The 24,160-nt window shown below is 41.2% G+C and overlaps 1 protein-coding gene across 2 annotated transcripts in view; it reads left to right on the forward strand.

Moving 5' to 3' along the window:
• SYNPR (synaptoporin) overlaps positions 1–24,160 on the forward strand; it is a 180,259-nt gene that overhangs the window by 153,313 nt on the left and 2,786 nt on the right. For both annotated transcript variants that reach the window (XM_038408116.2, XM_038408117.2), the window contains 2 exons: positions 5,004–5,202; positions 23,402–23,593. In XM_038408116.2, coding sequence (XP_038264044.1) covers positions 5,004–5,202; positions 23,402–23,593 — 391 coding nt within the window. The remainder of the gene's footprint in view (positions 1–5,003; positions 5,203–23,401; positions 23,594–24,160) is intronic.

Consider the following 24,160-nt stretch of genomic DNA (forward strand, 5'->3'; position numbering starts at 1 on the left):
GTGAACCACTGATAACTACTCTCTGGGAATGGTTTTCGAACCAGTTATGCACCCACCTTATAGTAGCTCCATCTAGGTTGCATTTCCCTAGTTTATTTATGAGACAGTCATGCAGGACAGTATCAAAAGCTTTACTAAAATCAAGATATACCACGTCTACCGCTTCCCCCTTATCCACAAGGCTTGTTACCCTGTCAAAGAAAGCTATCAGGTTGGTTTGACATGATTTATTTTTGACAAATCCATGCTGACTGTTACTTATCATCTTATTATCTTCTAATCTTTGCAAATTGATTGCTTAATTATTTGCGCCATTATCTTTCTGGGTACAGAAGTTAAGCTGACTGGTCTAATTCCCTGGGTTGTCCTTATTTCCCTTTTTATAGGTTGGCACTATATTTGCCCCTTTCTAGTCTTCTGGAATCTCTCCTGTCTTCCATGACTTTTCAAAGATAATCGCTAATGGCTCAGATATCTCCTTAGTCAGCTCCTTGAATATTCTAGGATGCATTTCATCAGGCCCTAACTTGTCCAAGTAATTTTTAACTTGTTCTTTCCCTATTTTAGCCTCTTCTGATCCTACCTCATTTTCACTGGCATGAACTACGTTAGACATCCAATCACTACCAACTTTCTTGGTGAAAATTGAAATGAAGTCATTAAGCACCTCTGCCATTTCCACATTTTCTGTTGTTATTTTCCCCCCCTTATTGAGTAACGGGCCTGCCCTGTCCTTGGTCTTCCTCTTGCCTCTACTGTATTTGTAGAATGTTTACTTGTTACCCTTTATATCTTTAGATAGTTTGATCTAGTTTCTGCCGTAGTCCTTCTAATTTTGTCCCTACATACTTGTGTTAATTGTTTATATTCATACTTTGTAATTTGACCTAGTTTCCATTTTTTGTAGGACTCTTTTTTTGATTTTGAACATCCAGAAGAAATCCTGCAATGGTAATGGTAATCCTGCCTAACCACCTGTATGTGAGGATTATCTATCTTCCTCCTGCTAGGGCTGAGTCATGGTCTATTTTTGAGCCCTTCTGCACAGCTAATCTATAGATTGTTTGGGCTGAGGTTAAGTGGCCACAAGTGGCACCAATTACTGCAGGCTCTCTTAGGGGCTCGGAAAATCTAAACATAGAAGCTCATGAGTAAAAATAAGGTAATGAAAGAAGGCTGGTGTGATCACAGAGTATCCAGTATCTCTGTAAGACACTTGGCCAGGAAGGTACTGCCAGAGAGATGCAGGGGTTAGAAATTTAAAACAAAAACTTCAGGCCTAGTATGGGTCAGATCAAAGACACAGTAAGGATGAATGGAGGGTATAAAAGAGAAATGATATCAATTGGTTTTCAAAAATCCCATCAGGCTTGCAAAAATCATTTTGAGAGACTCAGGGCCAGATCGTCAGACTTCAATGACGTGAAATTGATTCGCACCAGCTGAGGATCATGCAGCTTGAGATGCACTGGAGGAAACTTTGCAGGACTGCCCCTTAAATGTGGTGAGAATCATGTCCTTTAGTTACTTTACCTTTGGTCAGCTGTTTGCTACCCAGGTTAATTGCCTCAAAATGTTATTTCAGGACTGCAAGAGGAAAAGAAAGAGCTGGATACATATTTTAAAATGATAAAATGTCAGCAGACTCCTAATATTACCTCTTTATTCTTTCTTTTTCTTCATGGTTTAATAAAGCACAGTTCCATGATGCTTAAAAAGCTAATGCTGGGGCTGAAGTGAAATTTACAAGTCATGGTCTTGTGTCTTTGCAAGTCTGTTTAACAGGTGTTAGCATAAAAACTGCCCAAATGGCTCCGATCCTCAGAGCAAAGCCAGTCTCTTAATAATTTCATTCTTCACCATTAGAGGACAAAGCCTTCGCTCTGCCCAGCTGGTAAATATATGCATCAAACTCCCTCAGTGGTTGCCATTAAAACATTACCACAGTTGCTTCAGAGTCATATTTGAGATATAACAATATTTCCTGCAGTATTTCAGACCCATAAAGTCCTAGACAAGCATTCAGGAAACAGATCTTAGATAAATAACTGGCAACTTTGCTGTCAGGTTCAGAGGGACTGAGGACCAAATGAGCATTGGAGATTGAACTATTCTATTAAGAACTATATGGTCATGCTTAATAGCTGATCCAGAGCCCACTGAGATCAATGCAAAGATTCCCGTTGATTCGAATAGGCTTTGAATCAAGTCTTTATTTCCAGTGTGCCTTTTGGATAGGTATGGTACAGAAGCAAAGGTGTGCAAGGGACGTGTTTATTGCTGGTTGCTGGCTGGAGATTATTTTTCTGTCCATGGCCAGGCCACCTTTGGAACATTCTAACCCTGGTTATGTTTAAAAAAAACAAAACCTTTTGTCTCCAGGACTTGCAAAATCCCAGAGACAGGCACTAGGAGATATGTTATTTTTCCAGGGGAAGACAATAAGCCTTGATGAAAAATGTTTGCAAAATAGAGACAGGAAGCTTTAAAAGCAAGTTATGTTCAGTATCTCTCTCATATGTTCAGTTTTAATCAAACTTTGTTGGCTGATGGGGAACAAGAGCGTCTGTTACTGTACATCTCCAGAATGCTGCAATCTAAGGAGACAAATGAATTATTTTAGCCATACCAAGGTTATAGCAGCAGGAGCTCAGTGAAGAATATGTCTGCAGCAAGTAAATATCTTTATGCATCAGCCAATGAGAGAGTTCCTTTTGTGCGTGTAGTTAGGTTTTGTTTGGCTTACAAGAGAAAAAAGCCATGCAATCCACTAATGTACATTAATCTGCCTTGTGAGATTTCTACTTTGGATACCTTGTTTTCCTCTAAGGGCCTAATTCTCTTTAATTAGAAATATATTCATGACTGCTGTTACCTTTGGCACTCAGTTCCACACATTAATTACCCGCTATGCTAAGGAATGTCTCCCATAAGGCTCAGCCCTTTCTTAGCTTCAGATCATAACCGCTTTTGGAAATTGCTGGTACCTCTGTAATAGCTCTGTCCCCTCCACCTTTCCTAGACCCTCAGAATTGTATCTGCACCTCTGTCGTGTCCTCCTTAATCTGCTCTTCAGTTGCGTTCATTAGATTAGCTTTCCTAACCACTCAATATCTATTACCCCAGAGCCCCCTTCCTATGTAACAGACTAGGGCATACAGACATGGTTGTGCCAGCTCTTCGTGCAGCACTACTTCTGCCTGGTGCTCTGTTCCTGCATTCTAATGCTGTTTGATTTCCAAGTTACTATAAAACACTGAGTTAACAGGATTAGGTTTCTGTCTAAACCCAGTTGTTGTTGTGGTGACTTGCAGTCTGGGACCATTAAAGTCAAGGCATCTCTTACCATTTCTCTTTACATTGGGCTACATTCCATTCCATGAGCTACTCATACCATAGTGCCTCGTTAGTCTGTTTCTTCCTTGCTATGGGCTAGCCCTATGTGTAGAGTTCTTTGGGGGAGAGTATTTTGGGCTATATCATATCATAGGGTCACCTTTTCATGCTGCAGGAAAGGGGGCTCTTTGGCTTTCCTGAGGCAGGCTGGGAAAGCTAGAAGTCTGTCTGACATCCAGTACAGCCCCTGTCAGCCAGTCAGAGCTGCCCCTGCACAGAGGCATCAAGGACTGGATTTTTTGGTTAATGGAATCTCTTCAAATACTTGGTACCTGAATCCTTGCCACGGGGCGGTAATGGAAATAGTGCTTCAGCTAGGTAAGTGTTCAGAGTTGAGTGCCCGTTGACACTTTTCAGCATTCCAGATTGGCTGTGACACAGATGATTTTGGAGCGGAATGGCGAGGGGAGATTAATTGGCTTCCCAAACCCTGGGGAGATCTTTTAACTGGCCTTTGTTGGGAAGTAGTAATATTAAAAATAATCCCCCCCACAGACAGTCCCAATCTTAACCTCTGTTCATGCCAGTGGTGGATAACAGAACCCAATCCAACAAGCCAGGGGGAGTGTTGGCTCACAATGTGCTTCTTCCTGGGCTTGCAAACATCTTTCCATGGCATGATTCAAGGCAGTTGGTGTTGGTTGAACAGAGGGGACAATCTCTGCATGGGAAATGCTGGTGCAATTATAGCTGAGTCAGTAATGACTGGTTCATGCACTCTCTCACACGCACAGATTTTCTGCTGCATATTGTGTCCCTAGGAATGGTGTCCACAGTTCAAAAGCCTTTTATGTTAAAGTGCCACATATCACACAGTCATGAGTGAAAGATCCACTGGAAACCAGGCACTATGCAATTTACAGAGCTGAACTCAAGATCTGAGCTTGCTTTAATGATTTATTAAACCCTCAAACTGCATGGTCTTTGTCTATCATTCTGGATTAGATTGCAAGCAATTAATTGTTCTCAAGAAATCAAGAGTCACCCGGTTTTGTAATGTTTCCTCTCCTTAATTATTTCAAAAGTGAAAAATCTGGGTTTTATTGCTTAGATGAACAAGAGTAAATTTTACTTTCCCCTACAGGACTTCACCATTATCTTGTGCAAAAATGTTGAAATGTTCTTACTTAAAGCTAATATTTGTTTATGATGCAGTTGATTTAAAGGCTTTAATTTATGTGATTACGATCCCAATCCTGCAAACACTTGCACATATGGTGTCCCTAGGAATGGTGTCCGTAGCCTCTGTTTGTCAGAGGGTGGAGATGGATGGAGAGAGGTCACTTGATCATTACCTTTTAGGTTCACTCCCTCTGGGGCACCTGACATTGGCCACTTTCAGCAGACAGGATACTAGGCTGGATGGACCTTTGGTCTGACCCAATATATCCATTCTTATGTTCACATATGAGTAACCTTAAGTGTGTGTGAAGCTCCATTGAACTCAATCAACAGGACTGCTCACACACACAAGTGTTTATAGGATTGAGACCTATATATGTCAGCATTTAAAGCAACAAAAATACAGCTCGGATGCAACCATGTCACTAGAAGGTAACAAATCCCTAGGCCTTTTCAATTCACCTCTCCTGTCTTGGATTTTTTAGGTTGCATCAGGTGAATTTTGATGCTCCCACCTGCGAAGGCAAACGACGAGAAATGCTCTCGCTAATAGGGGACTTCTCTTCTTCTGCGGAATTCTTCGTCACTATCGCGGTCTTTGCTTTCCTCTATTCCTTGGCAGCCACCGTTGTTTACATTTTCTTCCAGAACAAATATCGTGAAAACAACAGGGGGCCTCTAATTGTAAGTGAAAATTTTCAGTGTCCTCAAATCTGTCTTTTTCCTGATAGATTTTTGGTGCTTGTGTATGCTGTCTTGTTGGAGAATTGATGAGCGTCCCACTTCCTTGTGCAGCTCTTGACTCTGATACTTTAATGTTGATTTAATTATTTGGGACCATGAGAATAGGGATGATGGAAAGACATGGCCCATATAAATATAATTTGGTCTCAATCCTGTGAGTATGTGTGGTACATTATGCCCGTTGACTTCAATGAGACTTTACAATTGTGTTGTAAGTGTTTTCAGGATTGGGTCCTTAGTGGTGAAGCTACTGGTGGAATGTGGGGTAGTGGTGAATGGATGGTCTGGGAAGGAGAAACTGCTGAGGCCAGGAAGAAGTAGGCAGGTGGAAAAGCAGAGGGAGAAAATAAATCTCTAGGAGCAATACAGATCTTAGAATGACCCTAACAGGCCACTAAAATGATGCCTTGGAATCCAAGTTTAACTCTGAAGACAGCTTGTTTGATGATTTAGCAGCTACATCCACATCTACATTTTAGACCATTATCTGCTGTAGATTTGTTGAGAATGTGACAGGGGCCTAAGCTACTGGGTAGTCGGCTAGAAATATTTTGCTCCCTGGGATGGGGTTTTGTCACATTATTTGTGGAATGTTTCTGGGGCTGGTTCTGCAGCATCACACTGTCCTCCATGCTGAGTTCCCCATACTCAAGTGCACAGTTCCATACTGGGTATTAATTTATCCCACTATTTAAGCTAACAGCATTTTGTAGCTCCTGCTTCAGTGCACCATAGCTGTGGTGGTTTCTCTACAAAGATTGATTCTTGTGAGGTCAGAATAAAAATCAATGGCTATTAAATAACCACTTTATTATAAATCAGTCTTTTAGGGTCCTTTTCTTCCTGGGTTCCATTCGCACTTGAATGCATCATGAATCATGAGATGCACTTTGGTCTGTTTATTCAGATAATCTCTGCATATTTGAGCCTCACGCTATACTCGCGTTTAATTGGTTCTGTGAATGTGCAAGCTTTTATGGGAACCCACTTGTGTCTTGTCTCCTTATTAACATATAGAATTCTTCCCTCCAAAGATTGTAGAGGAGAAAAAGGATACACTCGGGTGAGTTGTGAAACATAAGGCTGCGGAGAACAATTAAATTAGAGAGGAACTTAAGCAAAAAAATTTAGCTCTGGATTTCAAATGCCCTAAAGTTCATTGAGGCTGGGGGGGGGAAGGGATCCAGGCTATTTGGTTCAGAACTGTTTCTACAATGACTCATAGTTTTACATGCATAATAAAAACACAAGGTAAATAAAAGCAAAATACTATAAATTAGGAATATATAGAAGGGATGTACCTATTAAAGGAAATATCTAGAGTAAAAATAATGAAAGAAGAAAAATGGGAAGGTAGCATTAATGTCTTTTTAGTGCTGGCTGAAAAGTTTTTCTAAAAAAAATGTCTATTTTGAGCTATTCAACTTTTTTGCAACATTCAGAATTTCCAACATTTTGACAAATTGTTTTAAAATAAAAAAATATTAGTTTCAATTCCCATCTAATGAAATAAATATGCAAGAGTTCTGGGTTTGGGTCTCCCCTTTTCCCCTTTTCACACTGGAGGGCAAAACATTTACTGGAAAAGGTGAGGGAGAAGGAGGGGAAATCTCTTAAAAAAAAAAAGTGAAATACAAACATTTTTGCTTTGATTCCATTTGATTTTATTTGAATTAAGTACATTTTTATTTCAAGTTGCTTAATCAGAAAATCTGAATATTCCACAGGAAAAAATCTAAACAAAATGAAAAATTTTGGTTTCAATTTTGTTGTGGAAAATAATTCACATTTTTTGACCAACTCCAATCACTACAGAAAACAATTTACAACGAGAGTGGAAAAATCGTACTAAAATCTCAGAATGCCATGTAATTTGTTTTTGCATAATATTTTACTGTTAAGAATATCACTGCCAGATTGCTTCCAAAATTCATTCAAAATCCGTGATGCAGTCATGGGTAACAGTTTAGTATTAATTCACTGTGTTCTATTTAACCAATTGTAATGGAGTCCAGGGGTTAAATTTAATAGGCTTCTGTGACTAATGTTCTTGTTCACAGTTTTTCCATCTGTAAAACAAGGATAATTTACATTACTCATATGGGTGTTCTAAATATTAAGCCGTCCATTTGCCTGGTGTTTTAAAGATGTAACCAGCTGTTGGTGCTGAATATTGTTATGAAGTGTCATTGGAGCATCACATCTTGCTGGGTATCTTAATAATGAATATACATGAACATTTCAGAGAAGTTCTAGTAACTTGCTGAGATTTTTTTCTCTTGGAAATATCATTAAATGCAACTTTTAACTGGCCTGTCCATTTACACAGCATGGTTGGTAGCATAGTAACCATTACAAAATTATGCTGACAATTATTGACCCTCTTGGTTATCTCATTGAGTACTTGTACTTCCCTGCCTGTCTATATCCATCTGTCCAGCTCCTTGGGGCACAGACTGTCTTTATGTTCTGTGTTTGTGCAGCATCTAGCACAATGGACTGTGGTCCAAGACCAGAGTTCCTAGGCACTACCATAATATAAATAAATAATAAAATTAATAATTTGTACATGCAGTGAGATTGATTGGAAGTGTTTGGGTGCTGGCAATAGAGAATTCTTGAAGAGGTTTCCTCAAAGAAAACAAACTAGTTCTTAATCTTCTCTTCAGTCTGGAGAGACCAATCTCTATTACAGAGATAACATGGGTGGCACAAATTGACACCGAGTAACCCTGCCTTTCCCATTTCACCCAGAAACGCATCTCCTAGTCAGTTGTGGAGAATCTGCCACCTCTCCAAGTGACAGGGAGAAAATGGGAGTAATGCCTCAGTCACTAAGCCCAGTGGAAAAGAGAAGTGATTATGAGACACAGTAATTTAAAATGTCTCTACCTGAAGGAGTAAGTGGAGTGTTAAGGCACAAAGAAGCAAAAGAACGTCAGCAATCAGGTGGCCTGTTGGTCTCCATTCTTTTCACCTTCAGGCCTAGCTGCTCCCCCTAACCATCTACTGGTTCCAAAAGAAGGCAGACATAGGAAGACAAGTGGAGGGAAGACATTAAAATCCCTGCTCTGTGCAATGGCAAAATATCATCAAAACAGAGAGCCCAGGAGACCAAGAGGCAGAACCTACAAAGGAAGAAAAAGCAGGCATAGCCAGACCTCATTCAAGGGCCTATATCATTTGAGTTTACTTCCCAGTATGAAAATTAAAAGTGCAAACAAGCATCCTTTATGGCACAAGTCCATGTAGCGCATATAACGGTGAAATACGAGCAGTGAAAAGCCTGTAACACACCTTTCAGCTGCAGGTTGATGTTGCCGTGGAATGTAGTATCTAGGAAAATCTATCCAGATGTATGGCTACCTTTGATCCCTGAGATGCTGATCCTCCAAAAGACCATTATTCTACAACTCTAGAATGTTCTGAGCAGCGTTGAAGCAATCTGAGGCCTCCTGTTCACATCACTAGAGATACATAGAGCAATTGTCAGTTATTTCCTCTAATCACCGGGGACAGGCACTCCTAGTGCCATTTCTATAATGCATTTTTTCCTGCTCCTGCAGGTAGAAGATGATCATGATTTCAGTCTTCACCTTTGTTCTTGTCCCTGATCCCAGATTGACCTTGAACAAAAAACCCCACCCCTTTTAAACTTCACTCTCACTCTTGAAATGAAATTTTATTCATTCTGTGATTACTCCCACCTTTAAACTTCATGCTTCAGGGGGCTGCTTTTTTCTTTTTTCAGGGTTTTAAAATAAATTCTATAGGAAAAATGGGGAAAAAGCTGTGTCACTTGAAATTTTAAAAAAAGGACAGAAACCCTGAAATAGACAATAGGAGCACTGCCAATGAATCAAATCGCATTGAGCCTAATTTAAAGTAAAGTATAGTATCAATAGAACAAATTCAATATTTTAATTCCTTGCAGGAACAGGAAAATTACATAGCATATATTTAGGTAATTAAAGGTTTTAAATAATATGAAAAAGCAATCTTTATTACCGTGACAACCCAGAAATCATTAGATAGTATAAATTATTTGTACAAATATACACATTTGTGTGTTAAGCTTCTCAGTAAACATCACTTTAATTGAAGCTTATATTTTCTTGAGAAGGACAGAACAGTAAGAAATCAAGCATTATTGGGATTAAATATTTCCAATAATGGAAGATTTCAGTTCCCTCTGTCACCAGTCTCTTGATGATGTTAAAGACAATGTAGATAGTGATGCCTATCAGTAAAGTTTCCATTATAAGCCCCTGTTTACAGTGACTTATTACTCTGCCAAATTTTAACCATTTAGGTTGAAATTTGCCATGCAAGGCGTCTGCCTAAGGTTGAACTTTTTTGAAAAGTTTCAGCGCTACTGGTTCAATTGCTTCTGAGAATGATGTTATGGAAAAATACATTTTTTTCCATGTTAAAAAAATTTGTACAGACATTTCATTGAGATGCTCTAGCACTGCCTGGGGTCAGGGTTGTGCTTTTTGTCACTCCTTTGAAGATATGCCCACATTGGACCAAGTTATAAGCCTCTGAAAAACCTCTGTTTGCACCTACTCAGTAGAGACTTGTTAGTGATTGACAGCTAAATTGTCTGAAATTGTTTACATGGACTTATGCCAGTGTCTGAAAGACTGTGCTGTCACACACAGGTGTGGCCGAGGCACAAAGTAATCCACCATCTGTGCAGTTTCCTTCATGCAGCCAATGAAATCGTTGCTTGCTGTAGAGTAAGGGTTTGTGATTGGTTGAGTTATCTCCAACGCTAAGACTTGTGGCATAGAATAGATACATACCTTACTGTAGGTTTCAGAGTAGCAGCCGTGTTAGTCTGTATCCGCAAAAAGAAAAGGAGAACTTGTGGCACCTTAGAGACTAACAAATTTATTTGAGCGTAAGCTTTCGTGAGCTACAGCTCACACCATACACACTGTAACACCCATTGTTTCATGTTCTCTGTGTATATAATGACAGGTTTCAGAGTAGCAGCCGTGTTAGTCTGTATTCGCAAAAAGAAAAGGAGTACTTGTGGCACCTTAGAGACTAACAAATTTATTAGAGCATAAGCTTTCATGAGCTACAGCTCACTTCATCGGATGCATTTGGTGGAAAAAAAAGAGGAGAGATTTATATACACACACACAGAGAACATGAAACAATGGGTTTATCATACACACTGTAAGGAGAGTGATCACTTAAGATAAGCCATCACCAGCAGCAGGGGGGACAGCTTGTGCCACACACTCTCAAAGAAACTGCGGAACCACCTGATCAACATCCTCTACAGCAAACAGGGAAAGATTAAGAATGAGCTCTCAAAACTGGATACTCTCATAAAGAACCAACCTTCCACAGAAACTTCCTCGTGGCTGGACTTTACAAAAACTAGACAAGCCATTTACAACACACACTTTGCTTCTCTACAAAAGAAAAAGGACACTAAGCTATCTAAACTACTACATGCCACAAGGGGCCACAACAGTGGTTCCCGTAACCCACCCAGCAATATTGTTAATCTATCCAACTATACTCTTAGCCCAGCAGAAGAATCTGTCCTATCTCGGGGCCTCTCCTTTTGCCCCTCCACCCCCACGAACATGATACAGTTCTGTGGTGACCTAGAATCCTATTTTCGACGTCTCAGACTCAAGGAATATTTCCAACACACCTCTGACCAACATATTAACCCACAGAGACCTTCCTGCCAACACTACAAAAAGAAGGATTCTGGGTGGACTCCTCCTGAAGGTCGAAACAGCAGCCTGGATTTCTACATAGAGTGCTTCCGCCGACGTGCACGAGCTGAAATTGTGGAAAAGCAGCATCGCTTACCCCATAACCTCAGCCATGCAGAACACAGTGCCATCCACAGCCTCAGAAACAACTCTGACATCATAATCAAAAAGGCTGACAAAGGAGGTGCTGTCGTCATCATGAATAGGTCGGAGTATGAACAAGAAGCTACTAGGCAGCTCTCCAACACCACTTTCTACAAGCCATTACCCTCTGATCCCACTGAGAGTTACCAAAAGAAACTACAGCATTTGCTCAAGAAACTCCCTGAAAAAGCACAAGAACAAATCCGCACAGACACACCCCTAGAACCCCGACCTGGGGTATTCTATCTGCTACCCAAGATCCATAAACCTGGAAATCCTGGATGCCCCATCATCTCAGGCATTGGCACCCTGACAGCAGGATTGTCTGGCTATGTAGACTCCCTCCTCAGGCCCTTCGTTACCAGCACTCCCAGCTATCTTCGAGACACCACCGATTTCCTGAGGAAACTACAGTCCATTGGTGATCTTCCTAAAAACACCATCCTAGCCACTATGGATGTAGAAGCCTCTACACCAACATTCCACACAAAGATGGACTACAAGCCGTCAGGAACAGTATCCCCGATACTGTCACGGCTAACCTGGTGGCTGAACTTTGTGACTTTGTCCTCACCCATAACTATTTCACATTTGGGGACAATGTATACCTTCAAATCAGCGGCACTGCGATGGGTACCCGCATGGCCCCACAGTATGCCAACATTTTTATGGCTGACTTAGAACAACGCTTCCTCAGCTCTCGTCCCCTAATGCCCCTACTCTACTTGCGCTACATTGATGACATCTTCATCATCTGGACCCATGGAAAAGAAGCTCTTGAGGAATTCCACCATGATTTCAACAATTTCCATCCCACCATCAATCTCAGCCTGGACCAGTCCACACAAGAGATCCACTTCCTGGACACTATGGTGCTAATAAGCGATGGTCACATAAACACCACCCTATATCAGAAACCTACTGACCGCTATTCCTACCTACATGCCTCTAGCTTTCATCCAGATCATACCACTCGATCCATTGTCTACAGCCAAGTGCTACGATATAACCGCATTTGCTCCAACCCCTCAGACAGAGACAAACACCTACAAGATCTCTATCATGCATTCCTACAACTACAATACCCACCTGCTGAAGTGAAGAAACAGATTGACAGAGCCAGAAGAGTACCCAGAAGTCACCTACTACAGGACAGGCCCAACAAAGAAAACAACAGAACGCCACTAGCCATCACCTTCAGCCCCCAACTAAAACCTCTCCAACGCATCATCAAGGATCTACAACCTATCCTGAAGGACGACCCATCACTCTCACAGATCTTGGGAGACAGACCAGTCCTTGCTTACAGACAGCCCCCCAATCTGAAGCAAATACTCACCAGCAACCACACACCGCACAACAGAACCACTAACCCAGGAACCTATCCTTGCAACAAAGCCCGTTGCCAACTCTGTCCACATATCTATTCAGGGGATACCATCATAGGGCCTAATCACATCAGCCACACTATCAGAGGCTCGTTCACCTGCGCATCTACCAATGTGATATATGCCATCATGTGCCAGCAATGCCCCTCTGCCATGTACATTGGCCAAACTGGACAGTCTCTACGTAAAAGAATGAATGGACACAAATCAGACGTCAAGAATTATAACATTCAAAAACCAGTTGGAGAACACTTCAATCTCTCTGGTCACTCGATCACAGACCTAAGAGTGGCTATCCTTCAACAAAAAAGCTTCAAAAACAGACTCCAACGAGAGACTGTTGAATTGGAATTAATTTGCAAACTGGATACAATTAATTTAGGCTTGAATAGAGACTGGGAATGGATGAGTCATTACACAAAGTAAAACTATTTCCCCATGGTATTTCTCCCTCCCACCCCACCCCCCACTGTTCCTCTGATATTCTTGTTAACTGCTGGAATTAGCCTACCTTGCTTGTCACCATGAAAGGTTTTCCTCCTTTCCCCCCCCCCCCGCTGGTGATGGCTTATCTTAAGTGATCACTCTCCTTAGAGTGTGTATGATAAACCCATTGTTTCATGTTCTCTGTGTGTGTGTATATAAATCTATCCTCTGTTTTTTCCACCAAATGCATCCGATGAAGTGAGCTGTAGCTCACGAAAGCTTATGCTCTAATAAATTTGTTAGTCTCTAAGGTGCCACAAGTACTCCTTTTCTTTCTGTGTATATAATCTCCCCACTGTATTTTCCACTGAATGCATCTGATGAAGTGAGCTTTAGCTCACGAAAGCTTATGCTCCAATAACTTTGTTAGTCTCTAAGGTGCCACAAGTACTCCTGTACTGTAGCTGTACGATGTACATGTGTAATTTGTAAAGGCAAAATGCCTGAGAACTTAAAATGGGAGAGTAACAGACTGCCAATCCCAGGGATGATTCAAGTTGGTGATAACTTAGACAAAATTGTTCTCAGCTAAGCTTGTAGTGCTTTCCATCCCGTCACACTGACTCAACAGACATTCTGGGCTTCAGAGTGACACCCGGTGACAATCCTAAAATCTTGTATAGATTCCTTCTGCACTAAGTATGCTCGGTCCCCCCTCAGCTCCTGCATGCTGACCACACTGTGCTTGGTCTTATCCTCATCAAGCAATTGAGCAGGCTCTAGCCCAAGACTGTGCTGGATTTTCCTTGTAATTGTTTCCTCTGACTGCTGGCCTCTGTGGTACCAAGCTCAGGAACTGAAAGCAGGGAGCCTGTCTCTCCTTTCTCTCAATGCGGTCCCCCACCCAGGCAGTGTGGCAGAGAAGGCGGGAGCCACCTGACTCAAATGCACATGGGAGAAAAAGAGGAAGGGGAGAGGGAGTGGGGGTTGGAAAGAGAGCCATAACTTGGGGACGGGAGTAAAGGGAGCAGAAGACAGGGCAGAGGGGACAAGAGCAGTCTTAATTCTGGCATTTCCTGACTTTTGGGTGCTTGACTTTGCAACTGCAATGTTCTTTTAACATAGTTTTTGGATGTAATAAGTATGCACAGTACTGAGCTGTTTGTTAATAATTAATTATAAGCATCAGTCACATTTGACTCTGCAGATGAACTTCATTTTATTTCAAAATCCTAAATAACACGCACATTCTAAATATGTCTGGGTCCATCTCAAGGAATGAAAAAGTAGGGGAACAAGTATAAATGAAAAGCTATTTGAGTGATGGATTAGTTTTCAACAGCCAGGAATATTTTTAAAGGAATTAATTACACAGGTGACCTGGACTCTAATGGGCATAGAGTCTCATTCAGAGATTTACCAAAAAAAAAAAAAAAAAAAGTAATTTTCTGAGACATCCATTACTCAGGGCAGGTATCTAATCTGAGACTGATGGCCCTGTTTCTGAGCACATTACAGTGGGTTGACTCCATTATCTTGCAGGGAGTTGCTCCTGATTTACACTGGTCTGAGATCAGAATCAGACTGGATAATCGTAATGCATTCCAGTCTCATCTATTTCAATAATGTACTGAAAAACTATATAGTCTGTCATTGACAAGCAGATAGTAACAAATCCAATTAAGCCATACAAAGCTTTTGGGAATGTGGGGTAGGCAATGGGATATTTCCATCAAGTCCTGAATGGGAAACTGTTTGGGGACCATTCATAATCTGCATGTCAGTAGATATCACTCCATTGTTTATTTTACTTCACAAACTTCTCCATGTGTACACCACTTAGAATATGTAATGTGACAGCTATATTACATTGTATCTTCATGAAGTGAGCTGTAGCTCACAAAAGCTTATGCTCAAATAAATTTGTTAGTCTCTAAGGTGCCACAAGTACTCCTTTTCTTATCTGCTTTTACTGTTTTCTGGGGGAGAGTTATAGGTCATCCTAAAAAATCACATACATGTAATTACCATTGAATGTAACTTTAATATTCAAATCAATTACAATCACTGCACAAATTACCAAGAGCATTAGAAAACTGATACTGATGCAGGCTATTAAAATGATTACAAAACTGAAGAGAGACTTCTCACATGCAAAGTGATCAGTGGATACATCCCATTGATAATACGCATAAAGATGAGTGGATGTAAGTTTCCAAATGTAAAAGGATTAGGTCTTTCCTTAGTGTCTGGAATTCAGTGAATAATTAAAACAAACAGGAGGTTATTTGGTATTCTACATATAGTATGTAACAATTACAAATATGTACATTTAAAACAATACTGTCTATTTTTCTCTTCCTCACAAGGTATCCTCTGCTGCATATTTTTAAACTTTGTCCTCCTTTTGTATTTTAGAAATCAATAAGAATTTCCATAAAAATCCAGAGAAGAAAACAAATACACAGAACATTGACTGCCTCTTTACAATTAAAACAAAAATAAAAGCTACCAATAATCTTAAGGATTCTGTGCATTTCAATGTGACATTTCCAATCCGCATTTTTCATTTCCTTTTTAAAACACAAGACTGTTTTACTTCGTGCTTTATAAGAATAAAATGTGCATCGTCTCTTTGAACCAAGAAGATTCCAACTGTATCTGTCACATTCTTAATGTTCCAAAATATCATGATTTTTCATCATAGAGCTAAATCATCACACCTGAAGTATTATTTTATTTTACTATTCAAAGAAGTTACACTCTTGTTCAAGCTTCAGTTACCCATAGCTTAAAACAAGTAAAATGCAGATTTACTTTGGGCAGGGGCAAGAGAAAGAACAGACAAATGCCCATCTTGCATGCAAAAGGCAGAGTCTGGAAAGTCTTCATTTTCCTCTTCGCTGATCCCTCAAAACTTTGTGAGTTTCCATACCTGAATATGGCAGACTGCTAGCAAGCTCCATCAGTGAAAAGGCAATAAGGATACAGCCAGCTCTCTGGACTTCTTTTCCTTTAACTTTATACTCTGGTTAGGGGCTTCCTCATCCTGAGAATTTGCTGATAAACAGACAGGCATCAATTTTGACTGAGGGGGAAATCATTTTTCAGACTCTGTCAAATCCGCTCCAAGCCTTTGCTTATCCCTAGGCATATAAATCTTGTAGAAAACCTTATGCCAGATCTAGAAGTGATGTCTCTCCAGCATGGTCAGATTTATGTCGGGGGAATTCACCAGTCCCGGAAGTATTTACAGAACAGTATTATATGACAGGAGGAAAAACAGGTAGCCAATATACTACCTGAAATTAAAAAAAAAAACGTACAACCTTCTCTTAAAGGTTAACAGAAGGGAAGGTGAAGACGTGTAGCTGTGACTTTTGGCATTGAGGAATGTGATCACATGCAGCAGGGGGCTGTACATTTATTTTCCAAATAGTTTGTTACCATTTTTCAAAAAGTAATCTGAAAAATGGATCAAGTTACCTTGCACATTGCAAACCTTTCAGTAGAGGTTGAAATTGTGCTTCCTTACTGAATCTAAGAACAATGAGAGAAAGTGCGGAACATCCATTCTAAGGACAATTGGTTAGTAAATACAAATTTTCAAATCAAGGTAATAGTCTGACATTCTGATAAATACAGAAAAACCTTATATGCAGTCCTAGAACTTTAAGCAAGAATCTACGCCCAAGGGAAGACTGGTTTCCAAGTGTCAGCAAGGAAGCTATAATTTAGAGATGAGTCAAATCTTTTGTACAGAGGAGCACCTAAAAGGGAAGTGCTGGTAGGCATTATTATTTTTCATTCATTTGAATTACAGTAGTGCCCAGAGGCCCCAACCATGATACCAAGATCAGAGCCGCTTTGTCCTACACTTTTATTTCATAAGAAATCGCCTTTGCCCTGAAGAATTTACAGTCTAAATACACAAGAAATAGGCTGGGAGAAGGGTAATACTATTATCCCCATTGTACCAAAGGAGAACGTTTACACCCCAAACTGGAACATGCTAACATAGAGCTGACTTTGTCTCCAGACAAGGAGCACATTGTATGGTTGAAGGAACGTGCGTATTCTGGAAATGAATGGAAAGGCAATCCTTGCCAGAGGATGTTGTGAAGGCCAAGTCAATAATAGGGTTCAAAAAAGAACTAGATAAGTTCATGGAGGATAGGTCCATCAATGGCTATTAGCCAGGATGAGCAGGGATGGTGTCCCTAGCCTCTGTTTGCCAAAAGCAGGGAATGGGCAACAGGGGATGAATCACTTGATCATTATCTGTTCTGTTCATTCTCTCTGAGGCACATGACATTGGCCACTGTCAGCCGACAGGATACTGGGCTAGATGGAGCTTTGGTCTGACCCAGTATGGCCGTTCTTATGCATATGCTCTAAAGTATGCAATGTGATTGTGCCTATCTTAACATACATAGGTACAAATGTTGCTGCTGTTCATCAAAGTATCCCTCGATGCCATCAGACTTGGTGACCTCCCACAATACTGAAGTGTGGAAGGTGGCAACACTCATGGCAAAGTAGCGTTTGTGAATTTGACTGCCATGGGTTTGAGATATGCTCTTGTTCTTGTATTTTGAGGGCAGTGGGGTGAATGCCATAGTCACTCGTATGGCAGCTCATTTTAAGGTTTTATCCTCTAGTACATGCTGTCGACAAACTTCCACACCATTAACCAATAAACAGAGGCTGACTTTTCATTGAGGCATCCTAGGAATCATGTCATCTTCATGCTGATCATTGCACTGTGGGACAGGAGCTGGAGGGCTGTTTGCACCATGTGTGCTAACACGATAGTGAGATCCATCCACACGGAAAGGATTAAGGCTACAAAGATTGAGCATCAATTGCTCAATTGTTCGTCCTGGTGAAGCACAGTCTATTTGGCATGATTGTAAACAGTTTGGAGCACCTGGGAGAGATCTACAACTAGTATGAATTGGTGTAGCTTCAATAGAGCTATGCTGATTGGCATCCACTAAAGATGTGGTCCTGTGTGTGTGCATGCAAGTGGCATGTCAGTAGATTAACAGGGAACAAATGGAATTTAGCATCTTCAACTTTAACAGGTGCTCCCTGATGTGTTGTAAATATTTACATATATTTTGTCAAACCAAGACATCTGTGGAGTGGGCATTAATGAATGGAAATGCTACAGAGAATCAAAAAGCTTTTCTTGAAACCAAGGGAGAGTTACTCTCTTTGCAGTTAAGAGTGATAGGTTTTTCTTTGTGAGATGGATAAAGGAGAGTTAAATGCATGTAATGAGCAGGTACTGAATTGCACATAAAACTTAGACAAACTTGCTAGGGCTGGTACAATGGGTGGAGGACGTTCTACAGTTTTTTGTCGGTTCAATTTGTGTGGTTTTTGCATCTCTCTCTCTCTGAAATGGTTCTAGTAAGTTCCAGTTTCAAGCTGAAATTTTGTATTTTCCAAATTTCACGAGAAGTGGTATGATAGCCATCTCTGGCTATTTTGGACCAGGATGGGGGGGGGGGTGGGAAGACCAATGGGAGAGCTTCTGTTGTTGTTGACTGACTCAGAGCTCACCAAATGCAGACACTTCCTCTGAGAAATTCATTCACAGTAACTTCTCCTAACCCTCTTAGCCACCTGAGCTCAATTTAGACAGCAAGGGACCCAAAACCAATACTATGAGACTAATGTGATCAATCACAACAATGAGTGCAACTTGAAATTTGAAAAACAGTAATGCAGCACAAGTTTGACACCAACAAAATGTTTCTCAGTCATAAGAGAAAAGATAAATCATGTAAAATTTCACTGAAAAAAATAAAATGTCAAAAAAGTGCTTCAATTAGGAATTTTTTTGCCAAACTCAAAACTATTGTGCTATGAATATTAAATGCAATTCTTAACATTACCCTCTTGGATCTGCACAGTATATATTAATTAAAGATTTCTGCTTTCCCTGACTGTGCAGCCCTTGCCTCTTTCCCAAAGGTACCTGCAGGAAAAGAGCAGAGTGTGTGAGCTGAGATTTGAGAGAGAAACTTTGCAATGACGAGTGAACAGTAACCATGCAACAATACACGTTGGAGTAATCCATAGACATCGATGAGGGCTAGCTTATTTTCTTCCAAAGAAAAAAATTTCTCAGGGGATATTAAACATTCAAAATGTAAGATTTGTTTTAGAATGTAAAAACTCAGGCTTTAACTACCAAGAAGAAATCCTCATGCTAAGCATTAAACCCGAGAATAACTTAGCTTGAAATTCTCTTTTATTTTCAGCATGTTGTTATCTTGAAGCTCTGCTCCTCCCAGAGCTGTGCAAACATTCAGCCAGAAGCCCAAACCCACTTGAAATCAGAGTGGGTTCAGGTTCTAGTCAAAACCATGAAGGTCAGCCCAGACTGACAAACCTTTGGTAGACATAAGGTTGTTCTACTCATACAGTTGTTCCCTTCTACCCAGCTAATCATGTCTTCAGAGTCTTGGGACCTTGCATCCTGGTCTCCAGGGACGCTGGGACCTGCCTCTCTTCTGTGGCCTGCTAAAGGTGTCAATTAAAACACATATTGCATTAACCTCTTGGTCTGCAATGTAGACAATCTGTTTGGCTTCACCTTCTCTGGTATTTAGAATGGGGCAAGGGTTTTGACTCAGCACTCTGGTTCCCAGAGGCCCCACCTTCTGACATTCCCCTTCTGGCTGGACACACGTTGTGCCTGCCCTCCTGTACGTTTTCTCCCCATGCTCCGTGCCCCAGTTTGGAGTGGCATTTTTCTGTACCCCTCTCCCTAGATCAGGGTCTCATTTTACAACCTCGGACTGCCTTGCCATTTGTACCACCTGCTCTAGAGTGATGTTTGACCAAATCACGATTAGCCTGCACCAGCTTAAAACCTGTTTGTGTTAATACATTCCTAGTCCAAAGCATCTGTACAGCTGCAGAAGAATCGCACAGGATTCGACAAACTGCAGCTCGGGGATCCAGCACATTTCAGCTGACTGTGTTGTCCGCTCTTGTTCCAAATGACGCTAGAGAAAGGAAAGGGATTAGCCAACACACCTGATTGATAGTGAACACTACATTAGCTCTGAAAAGTCTGCAGCTGGAGGCACCTGCATGAAGTGCTTTGCCAGTTGTTAAGCTTTCCTTTCTTAGCAAGCTTAATCTTCATTATCAAGTTAGTTTCACTCAATTTGCTTCTACCCACCTCAAATTTCTACCCAATGTTATTAAAAGAAACCCTTGACATCCTTGGCTTGATTTAATTTCCAAGATATTAAAATTCTGGCAGAATTAAGAAAAACAAATTATGCTTAATGAAAAAGGCTTGGATTGGAACCCCATGTGACATTTTATGTGCAATTTTGGTGTGCAATTAGATTACATACCAGGCCCTGTAAGAGTGGACCTCCGTAAATAAAATGCAAGTTGTGCTAAATGTCAATTTAGCAATTATCTCACCAGTTGCAGCCCCAGTTATGATTTTTCAGGAAGATATTTGCCTTTAAACCATACCCGTAGGAGCTAGAGTGTGGGGTTTTTTTGTTTTTGTTTTTTTACTGGTTAAGCTTCAAAGAATAACATCTTTTGATTGGAGGTCTCCTTGAGAATAAATGAATGGCTCTCAGGCCTAGAGTTTTTACCCACCATGAAGCCCCTGAGTGTTGATATATTTGTCATCAATTCTGTAACACAAGCGTCAAGAGAATTCCTCTTGGTAGCAAGAAGCGAGGTCAGTGTAAATCAAAGCATTGTAGCATGGCCATTTAGCTGCTGCAGTCCTGTGTGTTAGGAAGGTTTTCCATTAAAAAATGGAGCTAGCTTTTGGCATTCTATTGAGGTGCAGTAAATTTAATCCTGTTTGTGAGGGTGAAGAAATCGTTTCCTCATTATTTCTTGTAAGGGTGTCTTAGGGGTTTGAGTGGCTTCCAGCATCAAAAGAACACGGGGGGGAGAGAAGGGGAGGCCCAACTGAGGAAGTGACCCTCCTCTAAAATTAAAAATCACTTATGCTTTGCATGTCAGCCCACCATACTGCGCTTTGTATTGCATTCTTTCACTTCCAGTCATACCTCCCTTATATGTTAAGGCTGGGGGAGGCGAAAGGGCAAGAGAGGGAAAGCAGCCTGCACTGGAGATGGTGGGATACCGAGACTCAATCATGTAATGAGCTGTGCGTTAGACTTGCACCACGTCAACCATCTGCTGCAGACTGACAGGTGGGATGAAGAGTGACAGTAGAATGGCTCCTTAGTTTTAGCAGAACATAAAAAGCTTGAAAAATAACACTTTTTTTTCCTCCAAAGACCCACACAGTAGCAATAGAGTTTGGTCACTTGTTCCTGTAAAAAGTGAGTGTGTGTGTATGTGTATAGGCATGTCTGTAACAGAAAACTGGTAAAGCAGTTCAGAATAAATGCAGTTTCGGTCATTAGTTAGACTCATAAAGCCCTGAAGTTTGTTCTTTTGTGGCCTCACATTGATAGGAAGTAGGTAATGGTGCTTGGTACCTTGCAGAATCAAGCCCTTGGAATGTTTTTGTTTGTTTGGTTTGCTGCTCCTAGTAGGGAAGGGTAAGTCAGCTTCAGATGGCACTCAGCTGAAATACTGATGCACAGTGACAGCATTTTGCAAAGGAACCCCTTAGCACACAGCATATGGTAACTGAGCTAAAATGAAGCATGTGTGGAACTGCGTGCATGGCCAGACTGAGAGTTCAACTCTTACCTAGACATCTAAATAAGGGCCAGATTTACAAATTCACTCACCACCCAGCAGCCTGCGTTGTGACACTGAGGGACAGATTTTCAAGACAGTTCAGCATCCAGCAGGCTGGATAGATTCTTCTGAAAATCTGGCCACTTACTTAGAAACTTAAATTGGATCTGTGCTCATTTCATAGAATCATAGAATATCAGGATTGAAGGGACCTCAGGACATCATCTAGTCCAACCCCCTGCTCAAAGCAGGACCAATCCCCAACTAAATCATCCCAGACAGGGCTTTGTCAAGCCTGACCATAAAAACCTCTAAGGAAGGAGATTCCACCACCTCCCTAGGTAACCCATTCCAGTGCTTCACCACCCTCTTAGTGAAAAAGTTTTTCCTAATATTCAACCTAAACCTCCCACACTGCAACTTGAGACCATTACTCCTTGTTTTGTCATCTGCTACCACTGAGAACAGTCTAGATGCGTCCTCTTTGGAACCCCCTTTCAGGTAGTTGAAAGCATCTATCAAATTCCCCCTCATTCTTCTCTTCTGCAGACTAAATAATCCCAGTTCCCTCAGCCTCTCCTCATAAATCATGTGCTCCAGCCCCCTAATCATTTTTGTTGCCCTCCGCTGGACTCTTTCCAATTTTTCCACATCCTTCTTATAGTGTGGGGCCCAAAACTGAACACAGTACTCCAGATGAAGCCTCACCAATGTTGAATAGAGGAGAACGATCACATCCCTCGATCTGCTGGCAATGTCCCTACTTATACATCGCAAAATGCCATTGGCATTCTTGGCAAGAAGGGCACACTGTTGACTCATATCCAGCTTCTTGTCCACTGTAACCCCTAGGTCCTTTTCTGCAGAACTGCTGCCTAGCAACTTGGTCCCTAGTCTGTAGCAGTGCATGGGATTCTTCCGTCCTAAGTGCAGGACTCTGCACTTGTCCTTGTTGAATGTCATAAGATTTCTTTTGGCCCAATCTTCCAATTTGTCTAGGTCCCTCTGTATCTTATCCCTACCCTCCAGCAAATCTACCACTCCTCCCAGTTTAGTGTCATCTGCAACCTGGCTGAGGGTGCAATCCATGCCATCCTCCAGATCGTTAATGAAGATATTGAACAAAACCGGCCCCAGGACTGATCCTTGGGGCACTCCACTTGATACTGGCTGCCAACTAGACATGGAGCCATTGATCACTACCCGTTGAGCCTGATGATCTAGCCAGCTTTCTGTCCACCTTATATAGTCCATTCATCCAGACCATACTTCTTTAACTTGCTGGCAAGAATACTGTGGGAGACCAGATCAAAAGCTTTGCTAAAGTCAAGGAATAATATGTCCACTGCTTTCCCCTCATCCACAGAGCCAGTTATCTCGTCATAGAAGGCAATTAGGTTAGTCAGGCATGACTTGCCCTTGGTGAATCCATGCTGACTGTTCCTGACAACTTTCCTCTCCTCTAAGTGCTTCAGAATTGATTCTTTGAGGACTTGCTCCATGATTTTTCCAGGGACTGAAAGTCTCTGCCTAACTGGGGGCAATGAGCACTTTTGAAAATTCTGTCTGTGGGTTAAGACCATCATATTATTGCCAGGAAATACAAAACTCTCTCTCTGTCCTATAATCTGAAGTTTGATTTGTTGATACATTTCCTCTGATGCTTCACTGCCCAGTAGACCCATCTATCTAATGCTTTTGTCTCATCTGGTTTTACAGGACTTCATTGTGACAGTGGTCTTCTCCTTCTTGTGGCTGGTGGGTTCGTCTGCTTGGGCCAAGGGACTGTCTGATGTAAAGATTGCTACTGATCCAGAGGAAGTGCTATTATTGATGTCTGCTTGCAAACAGCAGTCTAACAAATGCATGCCTGTGCGCAGCCCTGTTATGTCAAGCTTAAATACTTCGGTTGTAAGTAGATCTGTGTGTTTTTTTTGTTTTGTTTTGTTTTTTTTACTATTAGGCAATGAGAGTGTGTGCACCTATTTTCAGCTCTCCAGACATACAGATTGGGCCACATCCTCAGCTGGTATAAATCAATGTAGGTCCACTGACTTCTTTGGAAGTTCCTAAAACGTTGCCAGTGATTTGACTGAAAATGCTGTCTCACTGAGATGGTTACCATGGAGAAAAATTATAGACTGATTTACAGGTAGTTTCATTCAACAGTCAGTTCACTTTGAAAGTGAACATTGGGAATACACCTATAAAATAAGTGTGATTTTATGAATGTATCTCCCACAGGTATGGTTCTTAATGTGCGGAATATTTATGCCATACCAAGGTAGATATGGTCCCTGCACCAAAGATCTTACAGACCAAGGTTCCAATGCTTAGCTAAATTTTGAGCCACCGACAAGCCATTTCCCTTCCTTTGACACTCCAGCTTTTGCTTTTCTATCCATCTGGATGCTCATCCCCATGCATCCAGGATCTAAGCCAGACCGTCCATAAGAGCACCCTTCCATACACCCCACC

This window comes from Dermochelys coriacea, chromosome 7 (assembly GCF_009764565.3).
Source record: "Dermochelys coriacea isolate rDerCor1 chromosome 7, rDerCor1.pri.v4, whole genome shotgun sequence".
NCBI classification, from domain to species: Eukaryota; Metazoa; Chordata; order Testudines; family Dermochelyidae; genus Dermochelys; species Dermochelys coriacea.